The 20160-nt window shown below is 34.7% G+C and overlaps 1 protein-coding gene across 2 annotated transcripts; it reads right to left on the reverse strand.

Moving 5' to 3' along the window:
• Window positions 1–30: 30 nt before the first annotated feature.
• On the reverse strand, window positions 31–17053 carry smpx (small muscle protein X-linked). 2 transcript variants are annotated; one of them, XM_015011148.2, is made up of 6 exons: window positions 16944–17053; window positions 16746–16855; window positions 11403–11468; window positions 8156–8242; window positions 4461–4601; window positions 31–1561 (listed from the first exon to the last, which is right to left on the reverse strand). In XM_015011148.2, exons 3-5 carry the CDS (start codon window positions 11436–11438, stop codon window positions 4464–4466), a joined length of 261 nt encoding a protein of 86 aa, XP_014866634.1. In that variant the 5' UTR covers window positions 11439–11468; window positions 16746–16855; window positions 16944–17053; the 3' UTR covers window positions 31–1561; window positions 4461–4463. The 2 variants fall into 2 exon arrangements, with proteins under 2 accessions (XP_014866634.1, XP_014866633.1); XM_015011147.2 differs by lacking the exons at window positions 16746–16855; window positions 16944–17053 and adding an exon at window positions 15495–15626.
• Between the last annotated feature and the right edge of the window lie 3107 nt (window positions 17054–20160).

The raw sequence follows: 20160 nt of genomic DNA on the forward strand, positions 1-20160 counted from the left end.
TTTCTAAATTGGCGGGTTTCCATTAAGCTCTTTGTTTCACAGTTGGAACCACAAGTGTCATCACTTTATTTTATTACAACCCATCCCACGGTTGTCATTGACAACCCCAAAATTTCAAAAATATGGTAACACTCAAAAATAAAAATCAAACAGACAATAAAGATACATCCTCAAATAAAGGGCAACTAGACTTTCCCCTTCTCATCCAGAAGGTTTCTTCAGTTCTGAACATAAGCAGGAAGTACCGGAGTAAGTTACGGTCAGAGCAATCATTCGTCATTATATCCGATTACTGATGCGACCGGTCGATTGGTGTGATTGCTGACTATAACTAAAGTCCTGTTGCTTTTTATTCAACCACTGAAAATCTACACCAGTGTATAAAATGAAATTTAGCTACTTTTATTTGATTTCCACTCAGTAACAGATGTTTTGGTGTAGAAAAACCAACCAACATATTATTTTTTATCTTTTAGCTTAACAGGAAATGACAAAATGGGTCTGTTGTTTTTTTATAGGTTTTACTGTGATAATATTAATTTTCTGGAAAACACAAAAGCAAAAACATCAACAAAAATATAAGTAATATTTACCTCCAATCCCCAAGCAACCAACCCTTCAGTGGATACAGTAGAAATATTTAATCACAGGCCAGTTAAAGTTTAGGAGTAGATGAACTGCTTAGTTTTACTTCAGTAATATTACTATTCGAATAAACTCTACTCACTGCAAATAACTTCACTGAATGAAGAATAAACATGTCTTAACCAAAATTGGACACTCCTACAGTTTATGTTGAAGTGAGACCTCTTGTTAATAGACAAGCTTTGTTGTCCTAATATTATTTGCTACCTGCTGAGACGTTTGATCAATAAAATACAATAAACACCAAAAATAACGTTCTTACATATACAGCATATATTACCTGCTTTAAGTATTAGTTTCATGAATTTGTATTGAAAATATAAATATATATTTGAAAGTGTTTCTTTTGTCTGAATTATTTTATTACTATGTTGTCTGATGAAATCATTTTAAAATATAGTTACTTGTAACTGTTTTTACTAAATACTTTTGAGTAATTTCTTGAACTTTTTACTTTTACTTGAGTAAAAATATGCTGAAGTAGCGCTACTCTTACTGGAGTTTCTGTCTACTCAACACAACTAATGCGGCGCTAAAGAGCAGAAGTGTCTAAAATTTAACTGCTACAATGTTAATTAATTTTGTTTTGGGATAAAGGAGTATTCTTTAAATGTGTTTCATTCTAAACTAATCAAACCCTAAAATACTTAAATAATGGCTAACTCCTCTCATCTTATTCAGTGAGTCCAAACCCAAACTGCAGCAGAAACAGAAAATTTCTACTTTTTAAAAATACAAATTAGCTTAAATGTGTATTTTAATCTGAAATATCAAATTAGTGAAAGTTTCTAGAGGTAAATTTAGACAGGATGTTGGGGTTCCTCTGATATCTTGTAGCTGCAGTGTTTCTACTCTTTCACGGCAGAGGGAAAGTCAGTTTGTGGAGATTATCGTCCGTCTTCCTCAGCTCAGTTTCCTGCAGGAGAAAAGAGAAAATCTGCAGTGAGGGATTTTATTTGGCAGCTATCAACGAAACGGCACGAATCAAATTATCCAAATCTTAAAGAGAAAAATTTATTTACATTTTCAAATTTTTTTTTTCATACATTGATTGTAACATTATTGTTATTTTCCTTGTCAACAAGAGACTTTGCAAAGAGAAAACAGCTCCAGCTCAAGTGGATTAATGGCAAGAAAATTGATGATATACAAAAAACTATTTATCTCGTAAAGATCCTTTGCTTTTGTTGCATGTAAAAGTTTCAGATCAAAAAATAAAATTTTAATATTAATATCTGATAATTTGGATTGAAAATACAATACAGTTTTCAGATAACAATGGTATTTTACTCTTGCAAAAATCACTTATCTGAAAACATGAAACAGGCCAAGAAGATGTCAAAAAGTAACTCACTAATTATTTTATCGGACAAAATGAAAATTTTCTACAAAACCTTCTGTTTTTAATCTGAATTGTTTATATTTTTCTCAAGAAGTGAAAAACAAAAACTGTATTTGCGCTTGTCAGAAATGTTTGGTTCTGATTCTCATATCTTTTGATTTCAACTGTTTTTGGTTGAACTCAAAGAAATTTGAATGTTGAGAACAGGACCTATGTGGGCGGGGCTTAAAGAGGAACAATGTAAGACGTGCTCCTATTGGTTAGTATCAGTTAAAGCGACAGGCACTCAACCCTCCCATCTCTGTATTCGCTAAACTTTTTAGTAGCTGTTGAGTTACAACAACTTAGAGCTGGACAAGATATCAATAACACATATTGTGATCAATATCAATAGATAATATGTCTGACAGAATATTCAATAATTTCACTCAACTCTGATCTAGAACTGCACAGCATTCTGGGAGATGTAGGCATAGCAAAGGCTTTAGCTGCTCAACCTATGACAGCTAGCCAAGCAAGCGGTTGGTGGAATCAACTCACTCATTCTATGGTTACCTAGCAACTCACTCATTCTATGGTTACCTAGCAACAACCCCTTGAGTAACTTGCGGAGCAGCAGTTTAAGGTTTAGACACCCCTCATAACTGATTAAAAATAAAAATAAGCCAAATGGAGAGACAATAGAAAATAACTATAACAGCTGAAGAGGACAACCTTCGATAAAACAGGAAAGATCACTAGTTTGTCAGGATTTCAAGTTTTTAAAACAAAAAAATAATCACTAAATATCAACATCAACTGACATGAAAACCCATATTTTGTGATACATATTTACATTATTTTTAAGTTGAACTGCTTTGATTAATAATGTTTATTTTTAAAAACTTGCCAAACCCAAATTCCCATTAATAAGAATAATGAGGTTTGTGTTTTTCCTGTTTTTAAGAAAAGCGACAGATCCGATTAAACGGGTGAACGTGTTGTTTTTAGTGCTGGTTTCGCTTCATTATCGGACGGTTCCTGCCGCGTTCCTCTGACAGGGTGGAGCGGTCTCGCTGTTTATGTGCCGCGGTTTCTGTGTCCTGCTGACAAAGTCACAGCACAGACCGCTCCACACTGCTCACACTCCTAAAACACACACTAGTAATGCTACAAAATACAAATATAGTGCCTGACTCAACCCTCCCAGCCCACACACACACACTCACAAACACACACACTCACACACATCAACAATAGCTCAGCTTGACCCAATGGAAAAAAGAGTGGCCGACAGTGACCCCCTGTGGCGAACTGAGAGAATTACCAGTAACTATACTTACCTTTGACCAGTGTTTCTCAACCCTGGTCCTCACCGCCCCCCTGTCCTGCATGTTTTAGGTATTTCCCTTCTGCCACACACCTGAATTGTATCTCTGGGTGATTAACGGGCTTCTGCAGTACTTGATGGTCATGCAATCATTTGAATCAGCTGTTCTGGAGTAGAGGCACATCTAAAACATGCAGAGCAGGGGGGAGGTGAGGACCAGGGTTGAGAAACACTGCCTTTGACAGTAAAGATTTTAAATATTTCTACCTTTAAGAACTAAAATTAGCATTTTTTAACTCAAACTATATTTTTTCTTAAGTTAAATATTATCTAAATGAATAAAAGATACAGTTAATAGTTTTGTCTAGACGGCTGAATTGTTTTTAGTTTTAGTCTGCTCTGGACTTTTTGCTGTATTTCCAAACAGCTTCCTTCTGCACGTTAAAACACAGCTGCGTTTTTGTTGGAAAATTATTAACTATTTTCTTTCACTCAGACTGAATTTGCATCCCTCACAACGAGGGAGTGGCATGGCTTATAAATCACCCTCTATCCTTCCTTTCTGTGCTTTGGTTCTTATTTGCATCAGTTTTATTTCTGGACACTTTCACTGTGATCTGTCTGCACTGAGCAACTCTGAAAACAACATTGAATGGAAAATAAATGTGCTTTTGTACGTTTGTCTTATATTTTTAACAATGTTTGTTCCTCAGTTATGTAATGTAAACTCATTTGGTTTTTTTATGTCTTTTCTAGTTTCTATTACAAACATCTTAGTTACTACTTGTTTGCTTGGCAGATTATTTATCTTATAGGGGAAAAAATTATTTTTAATGAATATTAAGTAAATTTTGACCTAAAATAACCTCCCATTTCTTGCTGAAAACTTATTTAAGCTACTTTTGTCTTACTTCAGGTGTACTAAGATATTCGGACTAGAAACTAGACCAAAATTACTTGGTAAGATTTAGTTGTTTTGCAGTGTACAGCCAAAAACAGTTTTGATACAATATGAAAATCGACAATCCCACCTGTAAATACCTTTAGCTTTTTTCTTTTCAACCATCCATCTTCAAAAATGATCAAGCTGACACTTTCAGCTCTTGTTGGTATATTAGATTTCAGTTTTTATTGTTAATTGAGTGAATCCCCAGGTGAACCTACATGTTACTCCTTGGTGACCCATCGTAGTTCGCTCTTTTTGTTTTGTAGCTCTGATAGGTTGACGGCCGGCCCCGGTAGCTTCTGCAGAGGCTTCTTGTCTTCTAGTGACGGGGGACGCATCGGTAGTTCTGGTGGTTGAGCCTGCAGCAAAACAACAAATAAACTGAATGAAAAACATTGAAATTAAAAACATAATGTGACACACATCCTGTTCAGTTCAGCTGAAAAATAAACAAACCGGCTGGTTGCTTACGTGAGGACACCCTTAAATTTGTTTTATTATGTCAATCCTTCACAGCTTGGCTTTGCAGCTAAAGAACCACCGTACTGAAGGCAGAGAGATTTTAACATTTCTGCAAAAAACAGGAAAGTTTAATTAATCGGTCAGATGGTGAAAATCGTTGGTTTCATTATTTCATCACCGTTTGTCCATCAGACGGACTGATCAGCATCCAAAGGACCAGAAACGATGGATGGACGGATGGATGGAAGGAAAGTCGGATGGATGGATGTATGGATGGAGGATGGATGGAAGGAAAGTCGGATGGATGGATGGATGGAAGGATGGATGGAAGGAAAGATGGATGGATGGAGGATGGATGGAAGGAAAGTCGGATGGATGGATGGAGGATGGATGGAAGGAAAGATGGATGGATGGAGGAGGGATGGATTGAAGGAAAGATTAAAGGATGGAGGATGGATGGAAGGATGGATGGATGGATGGAAGGAAAGATGGATGGATGGAGGATGGATGGAAGGAAAGTCGGATGGATGGATGGATGGATGGATGGATGGAAGGAAAGATGGATGGATGGAGGATGGATGGAAGGAAAGTCGGATGGATGGATGGATGGAAGGATGGATGGAAGGAAAGATGGATGGAGGATGGATGGAAGGAAAGTCGGATGGATGGATGGAGGATGGATGGAAGGAAAGATGGATGGATGGAGGATGGATGGATTGAAGGAAAGATGAAAGGATGGAGGATGGATGGAAGGATGGATGGATGGAGGATGGATGGAAGGAAAGTCGGATGGATGGATGGAGGATGGATGGAAGGAAAGATGGATGGATGGAGGATGGATGGAAGGAAGGATGGATGGATTGAAGGAAAGATGGATGGATGGATGGATGGATGGAGGATGGATGGATGGAAGGAAAGTCAGATGGATGGAGGATGGATGGAAGGAAAGTCAGATGGATGGAGGATGGATGGAAGGAAAGTCAGATGGATGGATGGAGGATGATGGAAGGAAAGTCGGATGGAAGGATGGATGGAAGGATGGATGGAAAGCCAATCGTTTTTCCATTCTCTATTTTCTTCTTACTCCATAATTTTCCAGGATTTTCCAGGCTGTAGAAACCCTGGAAGCATCTGAAACCGGAGTCGTTCTCCTTTAAAGCCTCAGATTCTGAGAAATTTAGTTTCTCTTCTTTGTTTGTTCGGCTTGGCCCACAATGTGACCCGGCTTCATTTGCTTAGGGAAACACGAGGCGTGACCAAACAGGACCAGAGAGTCCACATGTGGAGGTGTTCACGCCTGATGTACGACTCTCAATCTGGTTCACAAAACTCAACAGAACCAAACCCAATGAGACAATTAGACAAGCAGAGTTTAGTTGACTCTTCCTTAAACTAAACAGCCGTGAGAATGCAGATCTGCAGAATGAAGCCAGAAAAAATAGGAGAAACCTGAAAATGCTAAAGGTTTGTGTTTCAGTTATTGGCCTTAAATTGTGGAACGAATTAAATGATCTCAAATTATGTCCCATCTTGCTTTAAAATGATAACGGCTTATGCTGTCGCAAAACATTCACATTTAAATATAAATCTTTGTATCTCTTCTTATATGAGCAGAATATATATTTTGTTAATGTAGGCTGCAGGTAGAGTTGGGTAATAACTGGTTACATTTTACTTCAGTGTTTGTTTAATCAATCAATCAATAAAATGTTATTTGTATAGCACATTTCAGCAGCAAGGCATTTCAAAGTGCATTACATAATGAAAATGCAAACAGCATGTGACATAGAATAAACAGTGAGAAAGAGAAAGAGATTTTGAAAAAGATTAAAACAGATAAAAACATTAAAACCCCTTTTAGGACTTCAGTTAAACGTCATTTAACTGGGGCTCTAACCCTCTGGGACTTTAGTCAAAACCACCGTTTGACAAGGACTCCAACCTCTAGGTTTTTAGTTGAAACGCCGTCAACTGGGACTCTAAACCCTGTAGAAATTTAGTCAAATGTCGTTTAACTGGGACATTTTCCGGGGGCTTTACATCATTAAAATGTAGACAGTGAGAAAGAGAAATAAAAAGAAACTAATAAATAGATAAAAAGTAAAGATAAAAACATTAAAAACATCGAAGACATCAAAACCCGCACTCTAACCCTAATTTAGCCATAAGCAACTCTAAACAGGTGGATTTTAAGTTGAGATTTAAAGGCACCCAGTGTTTCAGCTGTTTTACAGTTTTCTGGAAGTATATTCCAAATTTGTGGTGCATAGAAATTGAATGCTGCTTCTCCTCGTTTGGTTCTGGTTCTGGGGATGCAGAGCAGACCAGAACCAGAAGATCTGAGGGGTCTAGACGGTTGGTACAGCGATAACAGATCTTTAAAGTATTGTGGTGCTAAACCATTCAGTGATTTATAAACTAACAACAGTATTTAAAGTCTATCCTCTGAGCTACAGGGAGCCAGTGTAGGGACTTTAAAACTGGTGTTATGTGCTCTATCTTCCTGGTTTTAGTGAGAACAAGAGCAGCAGCTTCTGGATCAGCTGCAGCTGTTTGATTGATTTATTAGTCAGACCTGTGAAGACGCTGTTGCAGTAATCAATGCGGCTGAAGATAAACACATGGATGAGTTTCTCTAGATCGTGCTGAGACATCAGTCCTCTAATCCTGGAGATGTTCTTCAGGTGATAGAAGGCCGACTTTGTGACTGTCTTTATGTGGCTCTGAAGGTTCAGGTCAGAGTCCATCACTATTCCCAGGTTTCGGGCTGATCGCTGGTTTTTAGTTGTAATAACTGAAGCTGTGCATTGATTCTAGTTTGCTCCTCTTTAGGCCCAAAGATAATAACGTCAGTTTTGTTTCTGTTCAGCTAGAGAAAGTTTTGGCACATCCACACATTTATCTGTTCTAAGCATCTGTTCAGTGATTGGATGGGTTCAGAGTCACCTGGTGACATCGTGATGTAGAGCTGTGTACTTTTGTACACAGCTCTACATCTTCTAGGAGTATTTTTACTACGCTGTACTTTTTACTTTGAGTAATTTTATTATGAAGTATTTCTATCTTGAGCAAAATGTCTGGATTCTCTACCAACTGAATAAGGAACAAACATATTTTAACCACAAACTTACCAGACACAGACGCACATTTGCTGTTTTTATTAAAGTTTCATAAGTTTTTTTTTTTTAACTGACATGGAAACATTTTCTTTTGCCTGATTTTATTTTTTGCTACTTGCATGAATTATTGCCATTTTGATCCTAAATATACCAAAAATTTCCACTTAAACTGATATTTGAACCACTTGATAATGTAATTTTTAAATATTAAATGATTAATATATATATATATATATATATATATATATAAAGTAATGCTTTGTTTTTGTGTAATTTTGATGATTCACCAAATCAAAGTGAAACTGAGCCGAGCTTTGTGTCCACAGTCTCACCTCCTCTGTGTCCACTGTCTCCTCTCTCCTCCTGACAGGAAGTCCCGCCCCCGGACGCAGCGCTCCCATCGGGATGTTCAGATTAGCCTGGTGGGCGGAAATGAGACGATGAATGGAGCTCAATGTTTACGCTTGCACTTTCCAGAAAAACCAGTCGTTTTTAATAATGACCACTGCTTCCTGGTTTCAGCGGGCCATAAAAATCGACGTGTGTGTTTATGAAAATTAGGCCAGAGAGAGAAGAGAGGAAGCTAATCGAGTTAGCATGTAGCTAACACGGAGTTAGATAGCAGCTAGCTAGCTCCGTGTTAGCCGCTGCCTGTTTCATGTGGGTGTATTGTATTTGTAAATAAGCGCACATTGTACAGCTGTACAAAGCTGGAGTAGTGTTTGTTACTGAAGTATTTTAAAGGTTTTAAGACCGAAACGGACTCTGAAAGGGAAAAGGTAAATTAAAAAATCAGTTCTTGAATCCTGCAGCATGTTTGCTGATGTTTGTATTCCTGTAATGTTGCTTTGGCTGAAACTGTTTGCTGTCTTTATGCGTAAAGTGCGTTTAGCAAAACTAATTCATCTCTACAACCAAAGATTAAAGGAGTATTTCACTAAAAAGAAAGCCATTATTACTGAAAAATCCCAACACCTCGATATAAAGTTGTTGTTTTTACCTCCATTTTATGTAAAGAAAAACTGAGTTTTAAAATGAAAGTTTATGCTGTTATGACAAGATTTTCTATAAAGTATTTATTGCATTACATCCACAAACTCCAAAGCCTTTTATGAACATGAAGTAGTTTGTAGCTGTGAAGTTAAGGAAGCAGTTTTCACTTTTTTTTCATTCACTCAATAATAAACATGAATAGTTCATGTAACAACTGGAAGAAATAATGAATGAGAATAAAGTTAGCTTTTTAACTCTGACTATTACAAACATAAAAAAATACAAAAGACAATTCAACATTTTATTTTTCATTTGTATTTGATTTTTCTCTTTAAATTTAAATCTGTTTTCGATATTTAACTTTTTTCTTTTATAAGTAAAAATCTGAATTTATTTTTAACTCCCTTTCATATAAGTTTAGAAATCTGAAACATTTAATAGCTACTACTAAAACCAACCTAACTAATAAGTTTTCTTGTTTAATTTGTCAAACAAGAAAATACTTATATTTTCTTTTTAATAAAAAAGTCCTGATTTTCTCCTCAAGCACTCTTAAATGTGATTCTAATTTATCTTAATATTTAATTACTTTGAGTTGTGAAATTCCTATTACCATATTACCAAACATCCTTCAAAAAAAGTGTTTTATTCCCCCAAATAACCTTAAATTGCACTGATATTTGCTTAAAATATTGAATATTATCAAACTGTTGTTGAATATTAGCTTAACAGGTGTTTTATGTAACATGATTGTTTATATATAGATTTCAGTTCATGTTTGTTTTGGTGTAAAAAAAAAAAAGAAGTACTTGAACATGTTTAAGTAATTTTATTTTCATGTTTTGATATCATGATGTTTTCACGTCTTGTTAGGTTTTAATTTTTAGTCTATATTGATTTTGAAACAAAAAAGTAGTAATGTACGCTATTTAAAATGAACCAAAAATGGCCTAAGACAAGCAAGCTAATGCTAGCATTAGCATTAGCTTGATTGTCTTTTATTTCTGGAAGTTTTAAAAAGTTTTTAATTTGTAAGACTCAGATAATTACAAAGTAAAGTAGTTCAGCTTTTCTGCCTTGTTGCTGAAATGTTCTGTTCAATTAGACTTGACCTACGAAGTTCCTCGTGTTAGCATGCTAATGCTAATATTAGCATCTGGGTGCCTTTTACAGATATTTAGATCAATACATGTTCTAATATTGGCTCCTAATGTGACACATTTTGTTTTAGTTGTGTACAAGTGATATTCCGAGTTAAAAAATAAAATATAAACTTTTAACATTTGAAAAATTACATGCATTAATTACGTATAAATTAGTCTAATTAGATTTCAGGTTATTTCTGTGAACTGTTTTGTTCATTTTAGCATTAGTTTTGTTTAATTTACCATTTTTTTCATTCCAGTCAACATGATTTTTTGTTACAAAACAAAAACTTGAAATAAATAGGTTCAAAAACACTGTTTTGATTTTAAAATAATACTTTTCCGTGTTTATTTATGACTAACAATTATTTTATCCACAATCCAATGCCATAATTTAGAGTTTCTTTCTTATATTGACATTTACTTTTGGAGTGTAATGAGAAATTCATCTATAATACAAACAAAATTAACTCTTTTATCTTCATTCTTTGCATTTTGTCGCATTACAGACGTCAATGTACCAATCTATTTCTATTTCTGGAAAATATTTTTGAATAATACAGTCAAAATGGACACTCAAGTCGGAAAAATCAAAAACAGAAATTGCTTGAAACAAAGCTACGTTTGTGAATTTTAACATTAAAATGACATTAAATCCAGCAATGGAAATAAGCAGCTATTTTTATCAACGAATTGGCGATTGTTGCGATTAACTAGACAACATGACTTTGTGTTATTTGGAAAATGTTTAAAATAGAATCTAAAATTTGGTATAAATAATTTTAATATGCAAATCTGCTGACATGGCAGAATCAGAAGGTTTTTCTTTTTTATTTATTTTATATGATGAGATATTTTTAATGTGAAATTGTACTGCTGTTATGAGACTGCCCTGCAAAAACACAAAATATTACCAAGTAAATTTGGTCTAGTTTCTTATTGCACTTAAAATAAGACACAACTAACTTATAAGGACTTTTAGCAAAATATATGAGCTTATTTTAGGTAAATAATTCCTTAAAATTGCAGAAAAAGACGGATTATTTTTTTACTTTTCCCATATTATCTGTGAAATAATCCAGCAATTGAAAAAACAAGCTCCTATATCTTGCTGAAAAGTTCCTTATAAGTTATTTTAAGTTTAGTGGGATATTTGCACTTGAAACTGGACCAAATTACTTGGTAATATTTTGTGTTTTTGCAGCATGAGCTGTGAATTTCCTGTTGTACCAACGCCTATCCCATGGTTAGACATGAAAACGAGCACAAGAAGCGGATTCAGTGAACAAAACTTCTTTTTTGACATTAAAGCTGCATATGTTTGCCTCGCTCTCAAATTTGCACAAAAAAAGCCTTGATATTGTAAATGCACTGTTTGAACCTTCAGTAATAATAAAAAACTTAATGTGGAAAAGACTCTTTGCAGTAGAAAGTCATTTACCTGCAAGGCCTTCACGTTGGTCACGGGTTTGGACATAATCCTCGCCTCGTCAGTGAGTCCGCTGACCTGCAGGAGGGAAACCCAACACATTCACCAGTGGGTCGGGAAGCTACTGGGCGCACTGGGACAGCGGTTTTTGAGGAACGGGATACCGTTACAGTTGCTTAGCGACTCTTACAAAGAAAACCAGGTACAGGAACTGTTCTCTGAATCTTTCATGAGAAGCAGACAGAAATCCTGTCAAAATAAAAGTGAGCTGGTTTCACCTCTGGGTGCACCTTTGGATTGTAATCAAATAAATTTGTCACACTAATCAATCAATCAATGACGAAAAAAATGTGTGGGGAAATGCATGCAGTGTTATATTATTACTGCATTTAGGATTAAAGTAAATGATTTAAAGCAGAGGACATGCAAACTGTCTGAAACCAGACATTTACATGTAAACAGACTCTTCCCACAACCTGACATTAAACCACTTTTCTGTTTCAGATAAGTTACATTTGCCAAAGTTATTAAGATTTTCTAAATGTTGGAACAAAAATAAATTCTTTTGTGGATGATTTAAAAAAAACAAAGGATTGAATTGCAGCCAAAAAACTTTTAAAAAAGACAAAAAAATTCAGAGTTCCAAAAGTCTAGAATTGAAACTAATCTCAGAAATTTTCTAGATTTTTTTTTTTTTATAAAAAAAAGAAGCTAAAACTTAGAAACGGACATCTGAAATTTTATGGAGAAAACTTGGAATTTTAGAGTTTCACATTTCAGAAGACTTCCAAAGGTCAAGAATTTGAGCTTTCCAAAAGTTTTGGTTTTTTCTAACATTGTTTTTTTTTATATATTAACTTTTGGAGCTCAGAAATTTCCATCACTATTCTAAAAAATATACTGAGATAGATAAAATTTATTAATTTTGTTTTTTTACTTTTGGAGCTCAGAAAATTCTGAGTTTTTTCTGAAAAAAAAAAACATTCTGAGATTAATATTTTTTCAAGCAATTTTTTTTTACTTTTGGAGCCAAGACTTTTCAGATTTCTTCCTATGAAATTTATGAGAATAATCTTAAAATTTCTGAGGTTTTTTTTGTTTTGTTTTTTTTTTTTGGTAGAAATTTGCTTCTTTATTTTCTAACTATGATTAACCTCATGTACATTTCCTCAGTATTTGGTAGAATTAATTTTAAACGTTTTACTTTTCCTCCCCAAGCTTCTGACAACAGTTTGCTGTAATTCTGGCCCATTCCTCCTGACTGATTTTATTTAATTCGGCATTTATAGACATAAAAATCCTACAGTATATGAATTATTTCAAGAAGCTAGAAACTAAAATTTTCTTTAAAAATACTCTTTTTAAAAAAAAGATAATTGTTGATTCTCTTCACACAGTGAGGAATAAAATAATATATTTTTGTAGAGTGTTTGTAAATACCCATTTTCATGTGTGAGTTTTACTCTAAAGAATATGGAAAAGACTGAAACCATTGTTTTCATATAATTTGCACATGCACCAACATTTGCATCATCATTCTGGACCTCTGATGGCATAAAGGAAAACATTGTTGGATCCATTCATACATTTGCTCTGCATACTTCATCTTGTTCAGCGTTTTGGGAGTTTATCTTTGGAGGCCAAAAAGTCTGAAAAATCACTCAAACAAACAAACAAACACCGTCACTGGACAACCGTTCCTTCTTGTTTTGAACTGATTTTCACTTTTTGCCCTTTTGTTTAACTAATATGAGTTACAGCAACATTTTATTTTCCTTTTCGTTTCCATAAAGTATTAAGGCAAATATGAAAACCTGTCAAACTTTTGCAGCGGACAAACAAGATTTTTGTGGCAACTGAAGTCCAACCTACATGATGTCAGAAATAATTAAATGAGCAAAGTTTAACGGAAAACACGAAGGAAGTAACAATACAACTTTAGTCAATATTATTTAATTTTAAGAATGCAGAGATAGCTGTTTATTATTTTAACAGTTTATTTATGGGTTCTATATTTCAACATATAAAATAATTTACATAATTATACAGTATGCTGTAATATATAAAGTAATAACTAAAAATATTATGTAAAATAATTTTCTGTATTTATTCTGCCACAACTGATGAGGCTAAATTGAAAAAAATTAAAGTTCCTTTTAAAAGTTGAAAAATTTCTAGAAAAATCTCAGAAATGCTGAGGTTAATCTCAGATTTTTTTTAAGAAAAGGACTTGAAAATGTCTGAATTTCTGATTTTTTTCTTGCAAATTTTCAACTTTTCTGAACTTCATCTCAAAATTTCTGAGTTTTTTGGCAGTAATTTACTCCTCCTTTAATGGTTTTTCTCCAATATGCTGTCGTACTTTTCCTGAGTAGTTATGAGTCATTTTTAAGTATTTATTTCCTTCCTAAAACTTCTTTTCATTCTCCTGATCAGTTCTTCCTGCTCCTAGGAGTCTCCTCTGTTTTTATCCAGTCCGTTTGCAGCTATGAGGACCAGAGACATTTCCCTCCTTTGGTTTCCATGGAGCTGTTTGACAACAACACAGGAAAAACTCTGCGCTCTCCCCCCAAAATATCCACAAGCTTGTGGGATGTTACGTGATGAGAAGCAGCTGCTTCCTAATAAAGTCTGTCTTTTGCTTTCTGTGCGCAGGTGGAGGAGATTTTATGTCAAACCAGTTGTGCACAAACTGGATCTTTTGCGTTCGTGTCGAGGAATGAGTAGTAGGGTGTGTGCATGTGTGCTATTATTGTACTTCATGAATGTCATGATGTGACTGCAACTGTAACATTTAATGTTTTAATTACATCTTTATGCCAGTTAAAGTTAACATTTTGTTTAAGGAGCATTAAACTTTGAGTTTTTTTTACAAGAAACATACACAATAAGTGTCTACTCACTTGTTCTTAATGAGATTTATGACACTGAGTCATTTTTATACTGCTTTCTGGTCTAACAATAAGAAAAGGAGTTTAGAAAATGTTCCTAAATGGAACCCTGAAAATGGTATTTCAGGGTTCAAAATATCCTGGAAACATGTCAAAAACGCCTCAGGCTCAACACAGTCTTGGAAAGTTGAAGAAATAATTAGCATCAGGAGAACTGAATGAAACAATCAGACAAGACTGAATTTTATTAACAATATATTTTTTTAAATAAAGCTAAGAACATTGCTAAGTATTAATAACTAACATGTTTATTAGCATTTTGTAAAAATAAGTGTTGTTTCTGAAGCTAAAATGGCCGCTTTGTTTTATTAAGTTCGAACAAAACGAGAACGCCAAACTTTAGTCAGAAAAATTGGATGTGATCAATATTAATAGATAATACGTCCGGTATAATATTCAATATTCAACATAATATACACTGAACTCCAAATCAAAACGGTACAGCTTTATGGGAAATGTAGCCAGAGGAAAGGTTAGCCAAACTTTCCCAGCTAGCCAAAAGAAATTGTTCGTGGAATTAACCAAGTCACGTCACTCGCTCTTTGGTTGTCTAGCAACGACCCGCTGGGTGAGCGGCAGTTTCAAGCCCCGCCCCATCCAACTGTTGTTACCTAGCAACGACCTGCTGAGTAACTGGCGCGGCAGTTTCAGGTTCCCCCACTGTGCCTCCTAACTGATTAAAAACAGTAATAAAAAATTAAACAATGGCGTAAAGTGAAAACTGTGGATAAAACAGGAGAAAACGAAACCAGTTTGCTAGTATTTAGGATATTAAAAACAAACAAAAAAATTTATCGACACTGATAGGAAGCGTTTATATCGTGGTGCGTTTTTCAGCCATATTGTAGCGGAGTCTACAGGTAGAACCGTTAATACTTAATATAAAGTATTACACAAATCTTACAGATTTTCCGACTAGCCAGAAAGCTTCATTCCTATGAACAAACTGACTTCGACCACCATTTTGCTAGCATTTTGCTTCACAGCTAGCTTACAAAACATCAAATTATTCGATTTAATTTGAATTTACTTCACACTATGATCAAATCAGAGCGAAATAAATATTTCTTTATTACAAATAAGTTTACTCTGACTTGAGTTGTGATCTAAAACTTTTCTAGTGGATGTAAAACATGAAGCAGCTTTAACTCACCGCCTGATGAAGGAACAGCGCCGTTTACTACTGGAACCGAGTCCTAAATGTGGTTCCTTTGACTTGTCACCTCTCTACGTGTTTCTCTTTAGCCTCTCCTCTCTGCCGCTGCCTCGTTTGTGGCTGAAGGATTCCTCTCATATCTAGGATTTGTTCTCTCTATAAATAGATGAGTGATACACAGAAGGGACCTGCTTTCTATCCGCTCACACACTCGCTCACTCTCTCATGAAACGGATCATAACACAACTAAAACTCTGTTTAAAAACTACTTTAGTGGTTTTTCAGGTTGTTGTGAATATGTCATTGACTACTTAGGTTTTTCTTTTGATTGTTTTGTTAAAGATTAATATGGATGTAAGGATATCTTACAGGAGACTGTATGCAGTAAACATGGCGTACATAATAATAAATTAATTGAATATGTTTAATTTGAAAATAATAAAAATTGTGACGAGTAAAAATTAGAAGTGTAACTGTATGCATATTTGGATGTTGCTGGATCCAATTGTTTCATTTTCTGTACTCCTTGAACAGGATATGGAAGGTTTTTTAATGAATTATTATTATTATTATTATTATTATTATTATTTAACAAAAATATATATTGAAATATCAATATATATGTAGATATAGACATAAGAAATATGTATATGTAAAATGTAAAAAAAACAATAAGAATATATATTTTTTTTCTTATTTCAATTTTTTCTGACATTTTACTTATTCAATTATTATTATTAAAAAAACAAACATTATCAATTTTTATATTTACATATAGATATAGACTTTGTTAACATGTTTAATTAAATTTTTTGTTTGTTTTGTTTTCTTATTTTATTTTTTCTCTGACATTTTACTTGTTTGAAATAAATAAAGACTTTATTTCCTTATACATAGTTTGAACTCGTTTGTTTATTTTTAATCCTGAGTAAAAGAACATATTTGGAATATTTAACTACGGTGATCTGTTGACTTCATAAATAATTGTCAAATGTCAATGAAAAAACAAACTTTTTAAAGAATAAACATAAAAATTATAGTATAAACTAGAAAAGAACAAAGATAACATGCGTATAAATCCCCTCTTTAATCTCAGTAGCTAAAAAGGCAGTGGCCTAATTCTGCTCTGACGCCCATGAGGGGCGAGCAGGAGCCGCTTGATGTTTTTAAATTTAAAGTTTACGTTGCAGCCACAGGAGGGATCCGGCAGAGTTAAAGGTGTGTGTGATCGTGTGTGTGTTGTCTTACCTCCTGTTGTGCGTAGCTGCTCTGGCCGGCCTCGCGCTCTCTCTGAGCTCCTCTCCAGCTACCTGACCCGTTTCAGCTCGTCCTGATTGGCTCCGGTAGACACGGGACTCCTCCAAGTGTGGAAACCGACCCAGCATCACACAACTTAAATGAGCCTTCAGCCCTCCCTCTCAGTGTGAGTCGATGAATTTCACTTACCTTTGTCAAAACCGATCTACATTCATCACAACAAACCTCCAGGGTCCTTCTGGGTCGGTTCTGCTGGACAGATGGAGCTGCTGTGTGTCCAAGTAGTGAAATGAGAAACCCTAAACTGCAGCCTGGTTATTTATTCCAACATATGCAAATACAACCCACATGGTGTCCTCACTTGTTGACGAGGAGAGTCTGGTGTTTTAGAGATAAGCATCCTCACCGCAGATAGTTAAACTGCGTTTAATGAAGGACGAACTGCAGTTACTGCAACCCTGCACATTTATTTTCAACCTTCACTGCAAAAACACCAAGTCTTACCAAGTATTTTTGGTCTAGTTTCTAGAGAATATAACTTAGCACACTAGAAATAAGACTAAACTAACTTACAAGTGACTTTTCAGCAATATAGAAGCTTGTTTAAACTTTAAAGCAAATAATTCCTTCAAATTAATAAAAGAAAAGCTGTTAGTTTCACTGGCAGATTATTTCTCCTATAACAAGACATTTTCCCATATTATAAGTGAAATAATCTACCAGTAGAAACAGTACTTTTTCATCAGTATAAAGGAATTATTGACTTAAAAGTTAAGTTAGGCAAAAAAAACAAAAAAAACATGAATAAATAATAAAGTAAAATCATTTTTAGCACAAAGTGATTTGAGTCCCAAAGACCTAAAAATGGCTTTTCAACCATTTTCTGTTAAACTAATGTTAAACTGTTAAACTTTCTTTAAATCATATTAAAGCTTGTCACCTGATAAATTTCCAAATTTTACAACATTCTACAGATAAAATTATGGGCTTAGTTTTTAAACCCTTTACTCATCTTTAAAAGAGGTGATGATAGAAGTAGAGGACTTTGTTTCTGACATATTAGTGCTAGTGGCTAGTTGCTGGTTCAGATTAGCTTAACATCTGTAGCGAGAAGAGTATACAGCCTGGTTAACTTCCCATTGTAAAATCAGGGATCTAGCTAGTTTAGTTTCTAGCTTAGATTAGCTTAGCCACCTGCAAGTCTGTAGTCACATAATTTTTCAAGCTAATATGAAGTTGCTGTAAAATCAGAGAAATAGCTAGTTGCTAGCTTAGATTACTTTAGCCACCTACAAAAGTGTAATTGCTTAACTTTTCAAACTTATGGGAAGTTTCTATAAAATCAGGAACCTAGGTAGTTGCTAGCTTAGATTAGTTTAGCACTCTCAAGGCTGTAGTTGCTCAACTTTTCAAGCTAATGTTAAGTTGCTGTAAAATCAGAGCACTTGAAATACTATAGATCAGTCTGAGAATGAAAGTAAGAAGAAAATTAAAAGCTAGCTATATGCTAATGATAATGTGCTAAGAAAGGCTTACTTCAGCTCTGTTTTAAAAAGCTGTAAATGCATTTATGATTTTGAAAGTCTCCAAATGAAGCTACATACTGCAGGCTCCGAGTATTTGGCTGTGAAGTGCTGGGAAGATATGAAGTGACTAAACCAACAGGCGTTTATCCACTTGCAGTTTAATGTTTCACTGGCTTAATGAGTCAGAGTCTGGGCTAGTTTCTTTATAGCGACCGACTTACATCATCACTGTGTTTTATGATATCATATTTATGTCCACAGCTCTATAGATTACTCTGGTCTAAGTTTATTTATTTTTAGCATTTAACAGCATAGACAATATAAGACTTGCTGATTTGCTTGAAGTGACCATGCACAACATTCCTTGAACAGTTTCCCATTTTGTCTCATTACAACCACATAAGTTCATGTGTTTTATTGAATTTCACAGTGGAGCATAATTGCTTATGTTAAAATGTAGAAAAGCAATTATTTTTTGACAAATACACATCCAGAACATGTGGCACTCATTTGTATTCAGTCCTCCTGAGTCAAAAAGTAGATTGTAGAATTAAGACATCAAAACAAAATAATTTGAGTGTTTCCAGCATTTGTACTTTTCAATTAAACATGTTTAAGAATGCATATATGGGATGTTTATATCTTAGAGTATTCTTTTCTATCCTAACCCTGATTTTATCTTCTCCAAAACTTCCTCTCTGACACAGTAATTGCTGATTAAAATGTGACATGCTGACAAGCTTAAAAAGTAGGAATAGTAGAATTTCTAAATTTTCTCTAAACCATAAAGTCAGTTCTGCCTATATGAAAATGTAGTGTGAACTAACATTAAAGTATTCAGATTGTTGTTTTTTTTTAAATAAAATTTAAATTTTGACATTTTTAACCTCCTGAGACCCGGGCTTTTGTTTGATGTGCATTTTTTATGTCTCCTTACTATTTGGGATTAGTATGACCTAATTTTAGTTGAAATTAAATTTTAGCTTTCTATGTGCTCTTGAACTATGTCAAAACCAATGCCCTCATATGAGGACAGTGGGTCTGTTTTTGCATATACATTTTTTCCTTGCCATTTGGGATCATAAGGACCCAATTAGCCTAAAAATGAAATTTTAGCTTTCTACAATAAGTGGTTATCTCAAAACCCAATGTCCTCATATGAGGACATTGGGTCTATCTGTGTGACGATAAGACCATTCAATCAATGTTATTATTTACATCTGTGTTTCACAGTATGTACATTTACGCTACTTTCTGTCCAGACTTTCACAATGAAGACACCATTGGTTAATAAAGTACAAAAGTTTATTTTATATTGCCAACAAACACAAAAGTGCAAATAAAAGTGCAGCTTTTTCATGGAAAAGTGCAAAGTTTATGAACTTCATTATGAACATGTCATAGTAAACTCAAACAAACATTCAAGTATTTCTGCTTGCCTCTGTGAAAGGCATTGCATGGAAAAGTGCAACGTTTATGAACATCATTATGAACGTGTCATAGTAAACTCAAACAAACATTCAAGTATTCAAGTAGTCCTACTGGCCTCCGTGAAAGGCTTCATAGCAGTTGCGCCGACTTTGCGGGCAAAGGAACACATTGCATGTCAGACAGCGTACACGGGATTTCCCAGCGCAGCCTTGTTGTCTGCAACGCATCGGGTTCTTGAGATCAACAACTTGCAGATGAGCAGCAGAAGTTGTGCGCGCTGAGATGTGGGGGATTGGCGTGACCAGGGCTCTTTGGCCAGGTTGTGGACAGCATGCACTCTCTTCCTCTGCATGTGTGACATCACACTTGTTGAGGAATACCTGAGCCACGTCCATGCGGAATGTGAGGAACGTCAAGATAGCCTTTCTTGGGGTACCATGTTCTTGATG

This window comes from Poecilia mexicana, unplaced genomic scaffold (assembly GCF_051168715.1).
Source record: "Poecilia mexicana isolate PSO_F unplaced genomic scaffold, ASM5116871v1 scaffold_20, whole genome shotgun sequence".
Classification (NCBI taxonomy): domain Eukaryota; kingdom Metazoa; phylum Chordata; class Actinopteri; order Cyprinodontiformes; family Poeciliidae; genus Poecilia; species Poecilia mexicana.

Bases quoted from the DNA above. Each gene is read 5' to 3' on its own strand.
- smpx (XM_015011148.2), bottom strand. From the start codon at position 11,438: ATGTCCAAACCCGTGACCAACGTGAAGGCCTTGCAG. The intron at 8,243-11,402 runs GTAAATGACTTT...TCCGCCCACCAG, and splicing joins CCAACGTGAAGGCCTTGCAG to GCTAATCTGAACATCCCGAT. The intron at 4,602-8,155 runs GTGAGACTGTGG...GTTTTGCTGCAG, and splicing joins AGACAGTGGACACAGAGGAG to GCTCAACCACCAGAACTACC.